Raw genomic sequence first — 20,994 nt, 5'->3', positions numbered from 1 at the left:
GAAAATAGATAGATCAGTAAGTCAAATAAAACTATAAACTGTCACATCACAGTATCAATGAGTGTCCATGCTACACTGCAAGTCATATTGTGAAACAAGTTGGTATAATCTTGTTTAAGAAATTCTAATATAAAAAAGCGGTATAACCTTTGCATGTTTCAGTATAGACAAAAATTGTGCATTCTCAGATTCATATGATAGAACAATTCATGCAAGTTTCAATGATTAACAAATGAAAAGTGTACAAGTACTGGCTTAGTGGGTGTCTACCAAAAACCTGATGGACAGAAACACATGGTAAATGCAGTCACATGATTCAACCTTTACTTTCATAGCTGAGTGTATAAATTTAAGATGGTATACCAAAATTATTTTACATTATAAACGTTCAATGCAAAACGTGATTGTGAATCTAAAAGTACTGACAATGTCATGACATAAAAGTAGACATTTTTCACAATACCTTTTCTAACCTGTTGCCCAAAATTGTTTGCAATGAGGGTACCAAAAGACATTTTCACCAAACATGCTGTTGCTGTCATGCTAGTTATTAGCATGAATACTGTTAAACAAACCTTATTGCTAAGCAATTGTCTCTCCGCAGATTTTTGAAACCACTGTTCACTGTCATATTCAATAAAATGGAAGTCAGCACACTGAAAAACATGACCGATAAAGGAATACATATACATCTCGCTATCTTTGTATAAGCACAAAGGAACAAAAACACCAAAACAATGTGAAGCTGTGCAATACAAAGCAAATCAATATCTTAAATATTTTTACTTCTATCAATTTTTGCTAAAAACTTAACACATTTACTACTCTGAATAAAGCTTTAAAACATTCTAAGTCAAAGATAAAATTCACATATAAAGAGTAGATATCACATTTTGAATGCACATATTTTTATGTTTTTTTTTAAGTAACAGATGATAGACTTACAGTGGAGTTTTCATTTGTTCTTGCGTTCGGTACTGCACCAGGCACAGTAAAGGTGTCTTGACGCCTGAAATCACACATCAAATATTACCCACTTTAAGGTGACACTTACTTATGTTCAATTGTAAATGAAATAAATTCATACATTTCACAATCAAGTTTGTTAAAAAATTGAGAAATGTTTAAGTAAGGAATTACATGGTTCCCAAAGGCTAATCAGGGCGGACAATATCAGCCTTGACTGGATTTTTGTTAAGAAGAGACTTCATTTAAACAAAAAAATCCATAATAGCGGAAAGTGTAATCCCTGAATAGCTTGTGCAGACTACACAGGCTAATCTGGGACCACTTTATGCATACATATAAAGCTGAGTAAATCCCCAAAACGTGGCTCATTAAGTCCCAACTGACCTGCCAGGGTACTGGTACCCCTGTATCTTGTTGAGAGGCCAGCGTGCGGCCACTATCTTGGCATGAACACACTGTAGTGTCATCACGTCTGGGGGCAGGGGGGTGGGGCAGGGAGCCCCCGTAACCATGAGATACGCTGTGTTCTCCATGATCTCGGCCAGTTTGAACCGCCCCCTGGTGGCATCGTCTTTGTCCGGCGTGAGGAACTTGCATAGTATGGACAGGATCTGGTTGATGATGGCTGGAGTAAGCCTGCGCATGAGCAGAAATAAAATACTTCAGTCTAATTACATTACTTTATTTCATGTCACCATCATGTTCAAAGCAAGAAAATTTAGCTATGGCATATATAATAAACAAATTGTTTGAGATTCAATTCTTTTATTTTTACTAATGAAAAATAATACAACAAGAGTAACAGGAAAGATTTACACCAAGTTGGATGTCCTGGGTTTTCATACGTTAATCCAGTCACAGTACATAAACAGTGTGAACACAGTTCAGTAAATGATCTACCTGTACTGTTGCTTTCACAACCCATTCTCTTAACATGTAAGGTCTGAAAAGTAACAGTTTATATCCACTGATTTTTAAACCTAAATATTCGTAAATATTCCAAACTATTTGATCTTACTTTCTCCCCAATCTTATTTTCTCTCCAATGTTACCTTTTCTCCCATCTTTATTTTTCTGAATCTTACTTTCTTTCTAATCATACTTGCTCTCCAATCTAACTTTCTCTATGCTCTTACTTTCTCTATAGTCTTACTTTTTCTCCAATCTTATTTTCTACCCAATCTTATATTCTCTCCAATCTTACTTTCTCTCCTATCTTACTTTCTCTACAATCTTACTTTCTCTACAATCTTACATTCTCTCCAATCTTACTTTCACTCCAATCTTACTTTCTCTCTCCAATATTACTTTCGCTCTCCAATCTTACTTTCTGTTCAATCTTATTTTCTCTCCAATCTAACTTTCTACCCAATCTCATATTCTCTACAATCTTACATTCTCTTCAATCTTACTTTCTCTCCAATCTTACTTTCTCTCCAATCTTACTTTCTCTCCAATCTTACTTTTCTCTCCAATCTTACTTTCTCTCCAATCTTACTTTCTCTCCAATCTTACTTTCTCTCTAATATTACTTTCTCTCTAATATTACTTTATTTCCAATATAATATTCTCGCCAATCTTACTTTCTCTCCAATCTTACTTTCTCTCCAATCTTACTTTCTCTCTAGTATTACTTTATTTCCAATATTATTTTCTCGCTAATCTTACTTTCTCTCCAATCCTTCTTCGATGATTTTCTCCAGTATGTCCTCTGACAGTGAGACTTCATTCTCTGTGAACTTGTTGGAGACCTGAATGGCTGCATCCAGCTGACCCAGTGTGCTGGAAACACCAAGAAAAGTGACCTCAATAACTATGAGCCATGTTGTGACAAAACTGGTTTAAATACATGCACTGTAATGTGTTTTCCAGATTAGCTTGTGCAGTCCGCACAGGCTACCGAGGGATGACACTTAACTGGATTTTTGCAAAACAGAGACTTCATTTTAACAAAAAATACTATAAAAGCAGAAAGCGGACAGTGTTGTCCCTGATAAGTCTGAGCTCTGGCTAATCTGGAACAACACTTTATGTACATGTCTTAAATAAAAGACTGGTAGACTCTGACTATTCCTCTCCTGATTTTGTTTCTAGAGTTTCTTAACTGCTACATTCAACATTTACTTCAAAACAGTCTGCCTAATAAAAGAATGAAACAAATCTCTAAATGGGTCAAGAGAAGCTCCAGCCCATCCTGCACACCCACATAGTCTTGTCAGAAGCTACGCTGCCCGCTAATAAGACCATGGAACCTTGTGGACACAGCAGACAGCATAGCTTATGATCAAACTAAACAATTATGCAGGCTGGTCTGAAGTTAAGATGTTGGCATATGGCATAAGACCCGTTTTTGCATGAAGTAGCTTAAATAATCTTAAAATGTCAAAGCATTTTTTATAATTATGACAATTTTCCCCAGAACTTACTCTTTGATTTGCTGATCGTTGAGTGGACGTGTGGGAAGGTTCTTAACTATGTCCCAGATGGCCACATCTTTGCTGTCCACTAGAAGTATGGTGGCACGGGACGCATTCACATTGATGCTGAAATGGAAAACACACAATTCAGCCACACTCCGGAAAAATGGGGCTTAATGCATGAGTGCGAAGGGCCATCCCAGATTAGCCAGTTCAGTCTGAATTAAAGAAAACACTTTTAACAATAGTACACATAATATAATGAGCATGATTATGGAAACACTAGGCTTAATGCATGAGCATAAAGTGTTGTCCCAGATAAGCATGTGCAGTCCACACAGGCTAATGAGAGGCAACATTTTCCGCCTAAACTAGATTATTCTTTAGAAGAGACTTCCTTTAAACAAAAACATCAATAAATGCATAAAGTGTCGTCCCTTATCTGGCATGTCAACTTCACACAGGAATTAAGAACCCTTTTTTTTCCAGAAGAATACTATTATAATAGATTTCATCACCAACCTGGCTCCATTTGTAGGGTTCCTAAGATCCAAATAGAACTGTTTGGGGTATGGATTACTGGAGGCCTGGAAAGGTGTCAGACTGATGTCGACATACTGCAGGTCCTGCCTCCCTGCTTCGAACACAAGTATCCCAGACTTCCCAGCATAGTCCTCCCCTTCAAGCGCTGGGTACACCATCACCCCATCTAGACTCAGTTGTGATGTCATCTGTAGGCTGCGGTACCCGACCTCGACCCGATAATCTTGACCCATTGTTCTAGAGACCTTCAGTCTCACACTGCTCTCGATGTTACTGGCTATAATTGTCCTGTTTGGTGGAAACAAAAAGCACAAATTGAGCCAGGTTCTGAGCTTAACCCTTTGCATGCTGGGAAATTTGTCGTCTGCTAAAATGTCTTCTGCAGAATTTATAAAATTAGCATTTTCTTAGAATTTTTTTTCAAAGAATACTATCAGAATAGCAAACAGTTTGGATCCTGATGAGACGCCACGTTCTGTGGCGTCTCATCTGGATCCAAACTGTTTGCAAAGGCCTTTAAAATTCGGCTCCAGCACTGAAAGGGTTAATGCATACGCATAAAGTGTTGTGCAAGAAGAGCCTTTGCAGTCTGTATAGGCTAATCAGGGATGACACTTTTCACCTAATGGATATAAGATAGGAACAGACTTACATTAAACTAAATATACAATTAAAGCAAAAAGTGATGTCTCTAATAAGAATGTGCAGGATGCACAGGCTAATCTGGGATTACACTTGACTTACATTCATTTAGCATGGTTTTCCCAGAACAAGGCTTAATTGACGGTTTTCAGTATTTAAGATAATGAAGGGCAAAACAGTTTATTGAAGACAGGGGGATCCAGATTTTCTGATCATTAATATGCTGTAAATATCTCATCAGTCGTATCATACCTGTATGCTCTTATTCATGTTGACACTTTATACTTTGGAAGTATGAAAAATATAAAATCACTACTTTCTGCTATATTTGGTGATAATAATCAGCCGTTTGTAATGTTCACATTTCTTACTCTTCAATTTTAATGTTCAAAAATGAACAGTCATTGGTCTTTATGTTCTTAAAATTTGTAGCAAAAAAATAACAATATATAATGCTTAACTTTCCTGAAAGTCAACTTTTCCCACTCAGAAAAAAGTGAAAATGGCTATATACAACCAGCATAAAACCAGAACAGCCAGACAGTAACTTGCAGTCTGTTCAGGTTTAATACTGTTTGCAGCTCATCAGTATCTTACGGTTGGAAATGAAGCCTTAAAATGTCTATACCTGGAGTCTTCAGTAAACTGAATGAGGCCCCTGATATGGTCACTAGCTGCTACATTCACACGAGCTGTCAGTCTGTCCTGGTGCAGCTTGGCATCATTCTTCACCGAGGTGAGCTTCACAACAAAACTGTGCTCCTCTTCTGGGAGCTAGTGGACAGATCAGGTATGGAAATAAAATATGAGCCTGCTCAATCTGCACAGGCTAATCAGGGATGACACTTTGGGCCAAAATAGGATTTTTGTTCAGCAGAGATCTCCTTCAAATAAAAAAAATCCATAAAAATGGAAAGTGTCGTCCCTGATTTGCCTGTGCGGACTGTGCAAGGGTCTCTAGAACGACACTTTACGCACATGCATTATGCCCAGTTTTTCTAAAAGCGAGTCACATAAGCATAAATCAATACAGTATAATAACAATTCTTTGCTCAGTGTCTCCATCATTTTTGCATCACATAATCATAGTATGTTTTTAATTATGTTACAGGGATTTTTCTGCCTACTTTGGGAAAAGGAGTCTGACCAAATTGGGAATTTTTTATCAACAAAATTGCCCATTTTGGGAATTTTTGTTTCGTGAAACGGCTCATTTTGGAAAAAAAAAATATCATGCTTAAATAAGTCTGTGGTTTAACAATTTTCTTTAAATAAACACATGTAAAACAAACACTGCCCAAACACAAGTTACAGCAACATTTTTGGCCGAGCTTAAATAGAGCCATGGGTATTTCATTTCATACTTTAATGTATTAAATGACGATTGAACTACACTTCAACACCGTTATTTCGAACACCGATAATCCGAAGTCACCGTTATTTCGAAGTATTTTTCCGGTCCCGATTTTGGTTCTTCTTTGTTTAACGTAAAATTTCATTGTTAATCCGAACTTCGTTAAACCGAAGAAATCGTTAATTCGAAGTGATTCTGTCGGTCCAAACACTATAATTCGCACCTAATTATCAATCTTTAATCCGAAGTCAAAACTGCAAAATACTGAGCGTAATTTCACACCTTTGTCGTGTCGCGTCAAAAGCCGATAATTACACCTTTGTCGTCTGCGCGAACGCCGGTGTTCAGAGAGACATTGCGTATTATTAAAAAAAAATGGTTAATTCATTTCCGAAAATGTATTCATATGTATGTATGTCTGATAATTTGTGCTATTCGTTTTATTGTATATGTTCTGTAAATAGAGAAAAATAGAAACAAGAAAAAGAATCGTTATAAATGTATTCCCCCGTTTGTTACTTTCTTTTACCGTTTGTTACGGTTCTTTAATCCGTTAATTCATTTCCAAAAAATGTATTCATCTGTATTTACATGTATGACAATTTGTGATATTCGTTATATTTTATATGGTCTGATAATTTGTGCTATTCGTTATATTTTATATGTTCAGATAATTAGCGCATATTCATTATATTTAACATGTTCTGTACTTAGAGAAAACATAAAAAGAAGAACAAGAATCGTTTTATTCCTTCGTTTGTTACAAGTAGAAATCTATTGCAATCTGACTAGTTTACTTTTTTTAAGTAAACAACTATTAATAGTAGCGTTTAACTGAACCATGCGAATTCCACAACGTTTTATTATTACAGAATCCTCAGAAGTCGTCTGTCAAATGTTTATTTCGAATTATCGTTAATCCGAAGTTTTTTTAACGGTCCCGACGACTTCGAAATAACGGTGTTGAAGTGTACAACTCTCTTACAAGGCTCTGAGCATTCAGTTGCTGATTTTGTGATTGACGGTCCTGGCATTACTTTTGTAGCTGTTACATTTTGCTGCGTATCGTCCGAGCCTGTCTGTTCAGGGTTACTCACGGCAGTAATTTCGGAAGATTCTGAGCGTTCCGAAAACATCGATGATATCGTTACACATCCTTTAGCGTCTATTTTTGTGGTTTTTTAATATAATATTTACTATTGTGCGAAGCCATGATTTAAAATAAGCGTCTACAGACATGGTTTAGAACGTGTATTGTGCGGCTCTATATACTCGTATATAATGCGGAACAGTCGAACGTCATCGCTGAGAGTAAATGCATCCGGCAAATACACCAAAAAATAAGTGTCACTAAAGGCTTTTTTACGTCGCTAATGAAGGGAAGTCACTCTTTCGATATAAATTATGTTTACTTTTTACGATTTTGGAAGATTTTATTTTTTGGAATTGGGAACAATGCAATCAAAATTCGATTGGGAACGGGTCCGTTTGCTTTGGGAATGAATCCGTTTCCCTGGGGCGCAGACAGTGCTGAAAAACCCCTGTGTTATATTTTTAAAATTTATAATTTTGATTTTATTGTTAATATTCTAATTATCTTAAAAAACATAAAATCACATTCATATATCACCAATATTATTTATTTGTATTATTACATTATATTTTAATCTTATTATAACCTTCCAATGTGCAACATGTAAAAGTAAAATGCATACTCATCACTTACAATCAAATGTTTAATTTATGTTTGCTATTTAATAAAAATGTTCCCTGATAATCATGCATAAGTAATCGTTGACAAGTGTGATTTTGAAGAAGCAGACATACGTTATCATTGACAAGTGTGATGTTGAAGTAGCAGACGTCTTTTCGCCCAGGACACATGGCAGTTCCCGCTGTTTTTTCCAGCTGGGAAGCAAGGATCACATCCTCTGTCTCAGCACTGTTTGCAGACACCTTGGCCAACCAGGAAATCTGAAGCAGATTTTTAACCCTTTCAGTGCGGGAACCGAATTTTAAAGGCCTTTGCAAACAGTTTGGATCCAGATGAGACGCCACAGAACGTGGCGTCTCATCAGGATCCAAACTGTTTGCTATTTTGATAGTATTCTTTGAAAAAAATTGAAGAAAATGCTAATTTTAGAAATTCAGCAGACGACATTTAAGCAGACGACAAATTTCCCAGCATGCAAAGGGTTAAGCCTCATTTTGGGCTTAATGCATGTGAGTAAATTAAGTGTAGTCCCAGATTAGCCTGTTCAGTCCCCACAGGCCAATCAGGGACCACACTTTCCGCTTTTAGGGATATTTTGCTTAAAGGAAGTCTGTTTTGACAAAAAATGCTGTCAATGCAAAGTGTCATCCGTGATAAGCCTGTGAAAACTGCACAGGCTGATCTGAGACCACCCTTCACACACATGCACTAAGCCCCATTATACCAGAAAGTGGCTCATTAGGACCATGCTTTACTACAATTCACGAGGTAAAAATGTAAACAAAACAATTGATTTAGTACTCATTAATTACTAAAACAACTGGAAAAGCCAGTTTTATGTTGTGTTATACAAGTTAACATCAGCAAAAAAAGTTCCATTTATGAATGCCTATGCATCTTCTTTATTTCCTGAGTGAAGCCATGCATTATGCTGTGCAGACTGCACAGGCTGATGTGGAACGACTCTTGAAACCCTGTTTTCCGAGAACAAGGCTCAAATATTCATCAGCACTACACATAAGACGACATTCTTGTCCTGAATTTTTCACCCACCTCAACTTCCCCAAAGAAAGCATCTGTTCTGGCCAGCTTGAGGGTAACCACAGAATTGGTGTCCTCATTTGCAGACACTGTCAGAGAGTCCTGGGAGAATCCTATCACGCCATTGGATAGGTCATTCTCAGAAACAGTTACAATGGTAAAGCCCTGAAATGACAGAATATTGTGAAATATGAGAAGGCGTTTGCAAACCGTTTGGATCCAGCAGTGGTAATAAGAATTTTTGTTCCAATATTCAAAACATTTTAAGGGCCAACTGGGAAGTGATTTTTACCAAAATGCCATACATTTACTAAGATTATAAATAAAAACATGTCAAATATTTATTGTAAGATTTTTTTACAAAATAAGATAAATGCTTTAAATACTACTCAAAATAAAACCTTGAAAAAATATGCGTAAAAAATGCACGGAAACAACCTTATAAGATTACAAGAAAAATAAATGAAAAGATTCCTGATGGACATCAAAGACTTTTGGTAAAACGAGATGGCTACCTTTTTCCCCCCGTCTGGTTCCCCTTGTGCGATCCTGGCACCCCCTGTAGGCTGGGTCAGGTACACAAGCACTGTCTCTGCAGGCTCAGCCATGTCGTCTGCTAAAAGTGTCAGCGTCACATTCTTCGCAAGCTCATTTTGCTGCAAAAATGGCAAACAAAAAAGTGTTCATTAAGGAGAAATATCTAATGCAGAGGTCCAAATAAAAGCATACATTATGGGGTGTGGAAACAAAAATAAAAGTATTCATACCTGATGTTCATAAATGTGCAGATTAGACATTTAGAAGTTAGCAATTTGAGTTTTACGCTATTCAGAAATCTTACTTGATTATTTGATGCAAATAAAGTTACATGAACAAGATGAGATCCAAAGGCTATTATTTAAAAATACTATTCAAATCAACAATGAAACATAATTATATTCTGTAAAAAAAAATAAATCTTTTTTCAACCATATTGAAATTTCTGAAGGAAAGCAAAAGAACACAAGTGTAAAACAATAGGGGTGACTTATTGCCTTAAACTTCACATAAAAAAATTGAATAAGTTATTTTTTAAAGTCATTAAATTCATATTGAAAATCTATCAATAATTGTACCTTAAATTCCACTTTGGTATCCAAGACTACATAATCAGAGCCGCCTGTAGCGGATGTGAATCTATCCCGGTTCCCTAACACTTCTGTGATTGTGTTGTTCCCACTGGCGCCTGGCCTGGGGACGATCTGCCCTGTCCAGTCCTCACCCCCACCCACTGTCCTCACAAGGACACTAACTGTACCAAATATGCCACCTGAAAATAACATGTTGATAATTGTAATGATAGTCCTCACCCCAATCCACAGTCCTTACCAGTACACTCAATGTGCCAGATAAATCCCCTGAAAACAAGATGGTGTCTATGTTAACTCACTGTACCGAATATGGCTCCTGAAAATAATATGGAGTCTATAATATACTCACTGTACCAAATATACCCTCTGAAAGTTACATGGTAACTATTGTAATGACAAATACCTTTTTCAAGGCAGTACAAAAATACTGATATCACTAAAGGTGATGTATACCTGAATTATGAATGTGTGATGAATTGGTGCATGCATTATGTTTTGATGTATTTATGATGTTCATGTATTTAATCATGATTTATGTGTGTGTGTATTCATTATGTATGTGTGTGCATTTAGGATAAATGTTTGTCTACTAATAATGTCTTTTAGTGTAGTCATGATGTATATTGTTTTATATACAATGCATGTATTTGTATTTTTGATGTATGTGTGTATTCAAAATGTATGTGCGTATATGTTTTATGTATGTCTGTGTATGTATTTTGTTTGGGTGTGTATTTGCCCATTTTTTTAATGTTGCACCATAATTCCATTGTAAAATGATTCTCAGTATGCCTTGATACAGACAATATAAGACCTTCTCATGTTACATTTATGTTTGAAAGACAAGAGGTAAAGTATACATCAGCCGTTAAAGGTTACGAAAAAGTCAAAAATGTAAAAATGATATGTGCTGTGCACTGCAAACATGGGTCTTATGCTATTTGGCAAGTGGAGCTCCAGGCAAACATGCCAAATCGCTCAGTCTGTCCAGGAGCTACCCTTTCAGCTTTAAAGCCATGCAAGATTAAATGATCTCATTTGCAGACATAGCATTCATAACCAGGCTGAGCAAATGTGCAAGCCATGCAAGATTAAATTGTCTCATTGGCAGACAGAGTATCCATTACACAAATGTGCATGCTGGTCTGGAGCTACACTGGCCGCAAATGACATAAGACCCATTTTCGTAAGACTCATAATCACTCAATATCAATACCAGTTCGCTTGACTGTTATGTTGATTTCTTGATATGCCTCATTCACAGTTACAGTCACTGGCTCCATGTTCAGTACCCCATATGGGTCATTGGACTCCAGGATTGTGACAACAGACGTCGCACGCAAGTAGCTAATACGAGGGGAGATACCTGTAAACAAGGACATCCTTACAATATCAGTCTCGTTCTGGGAAAACTTAGCTTTATGAATGTGCGTAAGGTGTTGTCAAAGATAAGCCTGTGCAGTCCAATTATTCTATAAAAAGTATTATAGTATATCATTATTATCAGTTTAAATCACTTCCTATTCAATGTCACTATTAACAGTGTAAATCACTTCCTATTCAAAGTCAATTATTAACAGTGTAAATCACTTCCTATTCAATGTCATTATTAACAGTGTAAATCACTTCCTACTCAATGTCATTATTAACAGTGTACATCACTTACTATTCAATGTCATTATTAACAGTGTAAATCACTTTCTATTAAATGTCATTATTAACAGTGTAAATCATTAACTATTCAATGTCATTATTAACAGTGTAAATCACTTACTTTGCAATGTCATTATTAACAGTGTTAATCACTTCCTATTCAATGTCATTATTAACAGTGTAAATCACTAACTATTTAATGTCATTATTAACAGTGTAAATCACTTTCTATTCAATGTCATTATTAACAGTGTAAATCACTAACTATTCAATGTCATTATTTACAGTGTAAATCACTTCCTATTCAATGTCATTACTAACAATGTAAATCACTGCCTATTCAGTGTCATTATTAACAGTGTAAATCACTAACTATTCAATGTCATTATTAGCAGTGTAATTCACTTACTTTTCAATATCATTAGTAACAGTTTAAATCACTTACTATTAAATGTGTAAATCACTTACTGAGTGATGTGTCTGTAGGGAACTTCTCCACACGGGTGAGATTGACGTGGAAGATTTCTGCCTCCTCTGGAAGATAGTCCTGTACTATCTGTAAACATAAACATCACAACAAATATATGAAACATCAACATCATGAGAAATATACACGTATCAAGCAAAAACATGACGATTCGCATTCTACTACAAAGTCTGCCTTCTTTAATGTGTTTTATGTTGATAAGTAGAAAGCATTAATACCAGTTTGCGACATAAAGTACACATGACAGTCCAACCTATCAACCGACCAAACAACTGACTAGGTGATTCCATTATACTCGAACAAATTTGCATGGGCATAATAACCAGGAATAATATAAATAAAAAATGTGCCTGCAATGGAATAAGAACCCGTGACCTCTAGTAGCAACAGGTTATGCACTTCCAGTACACCATGCAGGCTTTAGAATAACAATTGTAGTTTAAAAGCAATTTGGGTAATACACTTTTTGCTTAACTACATGTACAGATGAAGTGTTAAAAAAACTATATTTAGTTCCAAGTGCTATTTATGATTATTGATAATCAAACATAAATTATAAACATTTTTCTTAGTCAGCAGTGTTCTTTAGCTTATTTGAATACAATCAATTTGTTATGTTATGAATCAATGACAATTTTCAGAAAATATCATTTTGTTAAATTCTGAACAAGTATCTTCAGAATATTATAAACAAGTAAATATTGTTAAAAAAGATAAATATTAAATAAGTAAGGGAGCTAAAACATTTGATTTCGCATAAACAGTTTTATCTGAAGTTTTTTTCCTCAGTAGAAATTTAGCTAAGTCACTCACATCAATCATGATCAGCCCGGCAGTCTGTCCCGGTTCCATGACAACAGCATGATTCTCCAGGGTAGTGAAGTCATACTGGGAGGCGTTAACCCCCTCAGCACGGTACTGAACCTCCAACTTTCCCTCCGAGCCATACACCCTTTCCACTTGCAGGTAGATCTGGGGTATTAAGTACATTGATAGAAATTTTGACTTATTATGGGAAAACTGGGCTTATTTCATGTGCGTAATGTATTGTCCTAGATAAACTTATGCAGTGCCTGAGCAACACCAGCTAATCAGGGACAACACTTTACAGTTTCATACAATTTTCAGTTAAAGGATGTCTCTTGTAAACAAAAATCCACTTTTGGCAGAAAGTGTCATACCTTATTAAACTGTGCAGACCTCACAGGCTAATCTGGGACAACACTTTACGCACATGCATTAAGCCTAGTTTGCCCAGAACAAGCATCAAATAATGTTTATTGTTTACTACTGGGAGTTGTGAACGCTTTCACTATTTTAAGAAGGCATACTACAACTAGCTTTCTGGCATTCATAGCCCAAAAAGTTCTTTGTAAACTTTACTTGATCAGCAGTGACATGAAATTTACATGTGAAAACCACTGCGTTTAATAAAGCAAAAAACTCTAAACAACAAAACTCAAATTTCACAATTTGATCCTTTTCCAAAAGTGGTAAAAACAAGGAAACACAAATAATAAATAGTTTTGCCAATTCTGAGGGTGTCTAAGAAAAGATTGAGCATTGAAATAGATATAATAAATATTTTTATCTCAAATGCATAAAAGGACCATGCAATCATTGTAAGATCAGGCAACAGAATGCCAACTGACCTTTCCAAACATCTCTGACACAGAGGGCTGGGTGGAGTTTGTAGAGAAGCGTATCAGTCCGTACGGCTCAATACGGACCAGGGATCTGTCCGGGAGTAGCCGGGCCCCACCTGGTACCATGGTTGAGGGGGCGCTGGGCAGGTGGACCGCAAACAGCTCGGAGACACCCAGCTTGGCAGACAGCTGAAATACAGATAGATTAATATTAGTCATGCTCTGGGAAAATGGGGTTTACAGCATGTGTGTAGAGTGAACTCCCTTGACAGCATGTGCATAGAGTGAACTCCCTTTACAGCATGTGCGTAGAGTGAACTCCCTTGACAGCATGTGCATAGAGGGAACTCCCTTTACAGCATGTGCGTAGAGTGAACTCCCTTTACAGCATGTGCATAGAGTGAACTCCCTTTACAGCATGTGCATAGAGTGAACTCCCTTTACAGCATGTGCGTAGAGTGAACTCTCAGATTAGCCTGTGAAGACAGCATGTGCGTAGAGTGAACTCCCTTTACAGCATGTGCGTAGATTGAACTCCCTTTACAGCATGTGCGTAGAGTGAACTCCCAGATTAGCCTGTGAAGACAGCATGTGCGTAGAGTGAACTTCCTTTACAGCATGTGCGTAGAGTGAACTCCCTTTTCAGCATGTGCGTAGAGTGAACTCCCTTTACAGCATGTGCGTAGAGTGAACTCCCTTTACAGCATGTGCGTAGAGTGAACTCCCTTTACAGCATGCCCGTAGAGTGAACTCCCTTTACAGCATGTGCGTAGAGTGAACTCCCAGATTAGCCTGTGAAGATTGCTTATCAGGAAAGACACTCTGGGTTTTTTTGCTTAAAGTATGTCTTTTCTTAGCCAAAATACAGTTTAGGCAGAAAAATCCATCCCTGATTAGTGTGTGAGGAATGCACAGGCTAATATTTATGTACATGCATTAAACCCCATTTTCACAGAGAGAGGCTCATGTATGTTTAAGATTTTTGTTTCTTTAAACCTTAAGTTCATTAATGTGTTGTGAAGAAAACAAGTTTCAATCTGCACACGTGTGTCCAGTGTGGCCCAGATCAGTCTGTGCAAACTTTGATAATCCTAGATAGCACTTACCCCTCACAGTGGATTTAAGGTTAAAAAACGATTTCTTTGAAACAATTAATACTATAAACGTAGAAAAAGGACTTCCAAGACAGAGCTTGTTAAACAAATTATGAAATAGCAGTAAATCCTCTCGTCTCCATAACATGGCTATTATCAAATGGAAACATTTTTAAGACAAGATAATTTTTATCAAATAACAGTGAAACTGAATAAAATATGTATTTAATACCAACAAATATGTAGATTTGATGACAATTGATAACATATTTTCGAACAACAGGTACATTATTGTTCAACAATTCAATAGATTGATTTCGCAAACTCACCTCTACAGTGAAGTTCCTTTCCTCAATTCCGTGTGGTAAGGCTATAGTGCCAGACGGTGGGAGTATTTTGCCCTCCGTGAACCCCGCGAGCACTTTACCCCCCGGGAACCCACTGGTCAAAGACACATTTACGGTACCATACGTGCCCACTCGTTGCACATTCAGTCTGCATGTGCTGGTTGCTATAATATGACATGAAAGTATTCACATGATCAGATCTGTCCAATAAAGACATTTAATATACCAGCACACAGAACAATGAAAAATTTCCTTTAAAGAATAATTTAATAAGAAACAACACAAATAATATAGTTTCTAGCAATCGTTTTGTGTTATTGTGATGTTAATACAAGATCATCAACAGATTTTCATGCACTGATATCAATATGGTATTAATCAAGTACTCAATACACATACAAAAAAAATCAATTTGAGTGTGAACTTGGAAAAACATCAAGATTTTTTTTTTTATCCCATCATCAGACGTGCATTGTCGAAATAAACCACTGTGGCATAAATTTTCCTCTATTTCGGCAGTGCTGAAATATAGCTGTCACGCGCGGCGGAGAATGGTCATATTACTCGGAATCAACAATAAAGTAATCATTATTAGTAAAATCGAATCAGATTCAACAAAACAAACAATTTGATACCAAGATGTAATATATTTTTAACACATAAAGCAACTTAAAAAGCAAAAAAAAACATTATTTACAAATACTAAGTGCGCGTACTTGTGACGTCATTATTAACACGTCATACGACACAATGCATGTTCTTTCACGCTAAAGCTGCAGTTGTTTAGTGTGTTTATTTATTATTTCTTCAAAATCGGGAACAAAGAGGTATGATAAACAGAAAAACAGGTTAGTTACTGATCTTTTTGTAATGTATTAGGCTCGGCACGATTAAAATAATGAAACAATGTTTGCTTAAAATACTTTGGGATTTTCCGTGTAGTTCGATTTTCCTATTCTATTTTTAAAGAAATAATTTACGAATAAGAAAATTGATGGGATAAATCGAATACTAGGTCGGTGCCGAATAAAGCAAAGTTTATTTTGCTCGGCACGAAAATCTGAACCACTCGCCAAGGCTCGTGGTTCAGATTTTCTAAGCCTCGCAAAATAAACTTTGCTTTATTTGTCACCGACCTAGTATTCTCTATATGAAATGCATTTAATATCATCTATGAGATGAAAGGTAACACCGCACCTTCATCCACTCCCATCATGGTGTATTTGAATCCCACTTGACTGTTGGCAGCCTCAGCAGGAACTCTGACCTTGACCTCTGTCTCACCGACCCGGAACTGTGGGAGGCGTGTCACTGGGACAGAGAGACATATTGTTAAGTTAAGAATGGATTAAGATGAATTTTATAAAGCACGCATACGCTTTAACAATAAATTTAAGCAGAGTATTGGGAAAACAAGGCTTAATGCATGTGCATAAAGTGTCACTCCAAATAAGTCTATGACGTCCGCACAAGCTCACAATTATCAGGAAGAACACTTTCTGCTTCAATGGACTTTTGCCTTTAAAGGCAGTCTCTTCTGAACCAAAATCCAGTATAAGCCAAAAAGTGTTGTCCCTCATTAGACTGTGCAGATTGCACAGACTAATCTGGGACAACACTTTATGCTATGCATAAAACACTGGTTTTTTTTCAGAGGAAGGATCATGTTATTGATGCTTTAGTATTCACAAGAAACACACACTTTAGTATTCACTAGAAACACACACTTTAGTATTCACTAGAAACACACACTTTATTATTCACTAGAAACACACACTTTAGTATTCACTAGAAACACACACTTAAATATTCACTAGAAACACACACTTTAGTATTCACTAGAAACACACACTTTAGTATTCACTAGAAACACACACTTTAGTATTCACTAGAAACACACACTTTAGTATTCACTAGAAACACACACTTTAGTATTCACTAGAAACACACACTTTAGTATTCACTAAAAAACACACACTTTAGTATTTACTAGAAACACACACTTTAGTTTTCACTAGAAACACACACTTTAGTATTCACTAGAAACACACACTTTAGTATTTACTAGAAACACACACTTAAGTATTCACTAGAAACACACACTTTAGTATTCACTAGAAACACACACTTTAGTATTCACTAGAAACACACACTTTAGTATTCACTAGAAACACACACTTAAGTATTCACTAGAAACACACACTTCAGTATTCACTAGAAACACACACTTTAGTTATCACTAGAAACACACACTTTAGTATTCACTAGAAAAACACACTTTAGTATTCACTAGAAACACACACACAAATATTTTCAGGGTTCACATGTTTGCACAAAATTTGAATGTGCACAGAAAATAATAAACAGATACTGTGTGAGTGTACATATGTGAGACTCTAGATTGAAAATGAAATGGAGCTCTCAACAATTGAACGTCCTTTTCTGATGAACAGTTCATATAAAAATATAAACTCCTATTCATTATGATAATAGACTCGGCTATTTTAAAGAATTAACAAACAAACATATCTGGGATCCAGATAAAGCTGTTTAAAATAACATAGCATAATTATAAACATATAAAATACCATTGTTAAAAAAAAAGTGTTGATGTACCTCTAGAGTAGATTGGTTTTTATCTGAATTATTAACTATGGTAAAAATACATTCACCAAGTAAAACAGTAGTATAATGTGCATCAATAAAGGCTAAAATGATAAAACTGCATAACAAGGATCTATAAGAAAACATCAAACAAGTGTACCTCCTTCCCCTAAATAGTTGACTTCAATTAGAGACACGGAGAAAGTGGTGCCTATTTCCAGGAAGCCAGTTCCCTCGATTTTAATGTCCAGGATCCTGTTTGTGAGTCCCTCTGCAAACGTCACTGTGCCATCGTTCAGTGCAAGGAGGATGCCAGATTGGGGCTACAATATTTGATTTAGAATGTTAACTCTTTCAGTGCTGGAACCGAATTTTGAAGGCCTTTGCAAACAGTTTGGATTTAGATGAGATGCCACAAAACGTAGCGTCTCATCAGGATCCAAACTGTTTGCTATTCTGATAGTATTCTTTGAAAAAAATCGAAGAAAATGCTTATTTTAGAAATTCAGCAGATGACATTTTTGCAGACGACAAATTTGCCTGCATGCAAAGGGTTAAACAATGGATGTAATTATAAAAAAATTGAGCCATGCTCTTGGAAAATGGGGCAAAATGCATGAGCAAACAGTGTTTTTCCAGATTTTCCTGTTCAGTTGTGCAGACTGTGCAGGCTAATCTGGGATGACACTTTACGCACATGCATTAAGCCCTGTTTTCCCAGAGTGAGGCTCATATAAGATTTTGAAGGTGTATGTCTATTTGCTTTCTTGTTATTTTAATACATCTGTAATGCCAGACTCCAACATGTTCTAGCCAAATTTGTCTGCAAAATTTGATTTAAGGAATAGTAATATAAATAAATAGTACACTTTTTAATGCCTGCTCTCCCTATAGTTCTTTGATGAGACACGAACACACATAATCCAATTGTTACATTTAAAAAAAATTATTATGCTATAAAGATCGAAAAGTACATCATTATATATAATCACATAAAGTTGGAAAAGCAGCAGGCTAATAACTGATGACACTTTCTACTTTGATAGATTTTTTTTTAAATAAGTCTCTTCTAAACCAAAATCAAGTCTAGTGGAGCGTGTTGTCCTTGAAAGGCAAGAGTGGAGTGCATAAGTTCATCTAGGACGACTCTTTATGCATATGCATAAAGCCAGTACTCCCTGAATGAGGGTCAAAATATACAGTAACTTTAATTGTTCACATAAATAACCACCTAAACATGGCTTGTTAATCCATGAACCATATCTTACAATGTCATATTTGATGCTGAAGGTCAGGATGACATTTCCAAACACGCCTGCATATCTCGTGAAGTTGAGTCGCACATTTCTCGTCAGGTCAACAGGGTTGACTTTCACGGTCTGATACTCCGGGATTATCCCAAATACACCGTGTGGGTCATCATTGTACCTGATTGGACAAAAATGACAGAAAGGATTTTCCAGTTTGAAAGAAATACAAATAGTCCTAATTTAAGGATTTCGTTTTAATGTTGTAATGTAGTTACATGTACATGTACCTAGGAAGTATGAAAAAAGAGGTTTCAGGACTAAAGCAGGTTTGGAACAATAAAATAACCATTTGTTAATGTACAATAAACAATTATTGTAAACATACTTGATAGTGAAGGTAGACAAGTTGTACTGCTTGTCTATTTCGGCGCCACCAACAATTTTTGTGAGAGCCAATCGGAACGTTTCAGAGAGTTCAGGAATTGTATCAGGCATGATTTGGAGGGTAATGGCAGCTGATCGTTCCTCGTCCGCCAACAGGACAGAGCCATTGATAGGCTGCATGTCAGGACGGGCCATGTCTATCGGGCCTTGGACCTCCCAGAACACCTGCACAAATAGGAAAATCATGTCATATTGATTGAAACAGATTAGCTAGAAACAGCAGGGAAGTTCCAAAGATTTCGCTTTTTCAATTAATTAGTCTAATTTGCATTTATTCTTATACATTTAAATTTATGCAAAGTTATGGACATTTCAGTAGAATTGTTAAATTGTGTTCTATCTCCCACTTTTACTTAAACAAGTGTAAGTTTATTATATCTTTTACAGGGACATGTTCAAAAAAATTCTTTTTTTCTGTCATTTAATGAATCTAATAACAAAATCCAGGATTTATACATGTATTTAGAATGGTTAAAAAAATATGATAACAAGGAAAAAAGATCAAACAAAAAATGTTACTGCCCTGGAAATTGAATCCAGGACCGCTAAAACAAAGAAGGTAGTTTTAATACTATGTCGGTTATACCTGTTGTTGTTTTTTAAATTATCGTTATGAAAAACGTTACATACGGCTAATTATTCTTCCACTTCGAATGATGAATATCAATACACAAACATATATTTAAACATTTTTCTTATTTATGAGTTTAACTTTGCTTTTTTGTATATAATTCATAAAGTCTCTTTAATACAGACAATTTTTTTCATCATTTAAGCAAAGAGCGTTTCAAGCAGAACTGCACAGATCTATAAGATCCATGGCATGCTGCGTTTGATTAAAAGAAGGAGCTGACCTCAATATTGCCGACAGTTCCAGTGTCCTGTCTTCGGATGATGGGGAACTGTACAGCAAGAGTGGTCACCCCGTCTGGTTCCTCATACTCCCGGGCTAGCTGAGCAGGGCCGTCAAAGAGTACAATGCCATTGGGGTCACCAAACTTGGATATCTGAAGCAGGTAAGTGTCCAGCAATTATAAATGAATTAGCGACGAAACACTATATGGTTACTTACTTAAACACATTCACAGCATTATGAACTGGGCTGTCCTCAAATACATCAGTTTAATAAAATATTTTTTAGCTTTTTGTCATATTTAAATCTGAAATCTAGATGTAATAGTTGTGCATGTCAATATAATGTTTAATTGTTTTTTAGTTTTGCTTGTTTTATGACATAGACCGAAACAAACAATCAAATCAGAAAACAATCGGGAAATTGATGATAAAAACAATACATTTAGAATGTTTCTAGAAATAAAAAACAAGCACCGCAAAAATCTTAGCCATTGAAAAATCCGGATATGAACTCACAGTCAGCAATACTGCACCAGTTGTTGGGCTGACCTCACCATTACCGCTAGTAACCGGTGACCCCTCGACCTTTGTGATCTTGACAACAAAGGTCTTTTCTATCTCCCAGCTTGAGAAAGGCTTGACGTTGAGAGTGAAAGTTCTGTCCCCTGCTTCCCCATCTGCCCACTTTAGAGTTCCAGATGTGAGCTCGTTGCTACCGACAACATAGGATATGTCGTTTGTACCCTGTAGAGGTGAGGTGGGATTGTTCGGTCCAAAGATTTGCCAGAAAACCTGAAAAACATT

General features: G+C 36.2%; 1 protein-coding gene across 1 annotated transcript in view; it reads right to left on the bottom strand.

Moving 5' to 3' along the window:
* LOC127854560 (adhesion G-protein coupled receptor V1-like) overlaps window positions 1-20,994 on the bottom strand; it is a 148,356-nt gene that overhangs the window by 23,087 nt on the left and 104,275 nt on the right. Inside the window, exons 75-96 of the mRNA XM_052389623.1 lie at window positions 20,707-20,982; window positions 20,190-20,342; window positions 19,277-19,500; window positions 18,910-19,069; window positions 17,802-17,964; window positions 16,235-16,348; window positions 15,020-15,201; window positions 13,603-13,785; window positions 12,764-12,922; window positions 11,932-12,019; window positions 11,027-11,176; window positions 9,796-9,989; window positions 9,196-9,336; window positions 8,693-8,845; window positions 7,753-7,899; window positions 5,200-5,345; window positions 3,909-4,217; window positions 3,396-3,512; window positions 2,638-2,751; window positions 1,354-1,605; window positions 946-1,009; window positions 576-656 (exon numbers count right to left, since the gene is read on the bottom strand). Coding sequence (XP_052245583.1) covers window positions 576-656; window positions 946-1,009; window positions 1,354-1,605; window positions 2,638-2,751; window positions 3,396-3,512; window positions 3,909-4,217; window positions 5,200-5,345; window positions 7,753-7,899; window positions 8,693-8,845; window positions 9,196-9,336; window positions 9,796-9,989; window positions 11,027-11,176; window positions 11,932-12,019; window positions 12,764-12,922; window positions 13,603-13,785; window positions 15,020-15,201; window positions 16,235-16,348; window positions 17,802-17,964; window positions 18,910-19,069; window positions 19,277-19,500; window positions 20,190-20,342; window positions 20,707-20,982 — 3,570 coding nt within the window. The remainder of the gene's footprint in view (window positions 1-575; window positions 657-945; window positions 1,010-1,353; window positions 1,606-2,637; window positions 2,752-3,395; window positions 3,513-3,908; window positions 4,218-5,199; window positions 5,346-7,752; window positions 7,900-8,692; window positions 8,846-9,195; window positions 9,337-9,795; window positions 9,990-11,026; window positions 11,177-11,931; window positions 12,020-12,763; window positions 12,923-13,602; window positions 13,786-15,019; window positions 15,202-16,234; window positions 16,349-17,801; window positions 17,965-18,909; window positions 19,070-19,276; window positions 19,501-20,189; window positions 20,343-20,706; window positions 20,983-20,994) is intronic.

The sequence above is a fragment of the Dreissena polymorpha genome, chromosome 13 (assembly GCF_020536995.1).
Source record: "Dreissena polymorpha isolate Duluth1 chromosome 13, UMN_Dpol_1.0, whole genome shotgun sequence".
Lineage (NCBI taxonomy): Eukaryota > Metazoa > Mollusca > Bivalvia > Myida > Dreissenidae > Dreissena > Dreissena polymorpha.
The sequence above is the reverse complement of the archived record's forward strand: the minus strand, read 5'-3'. Positions and strand labels throughout refer to the sequence as shown.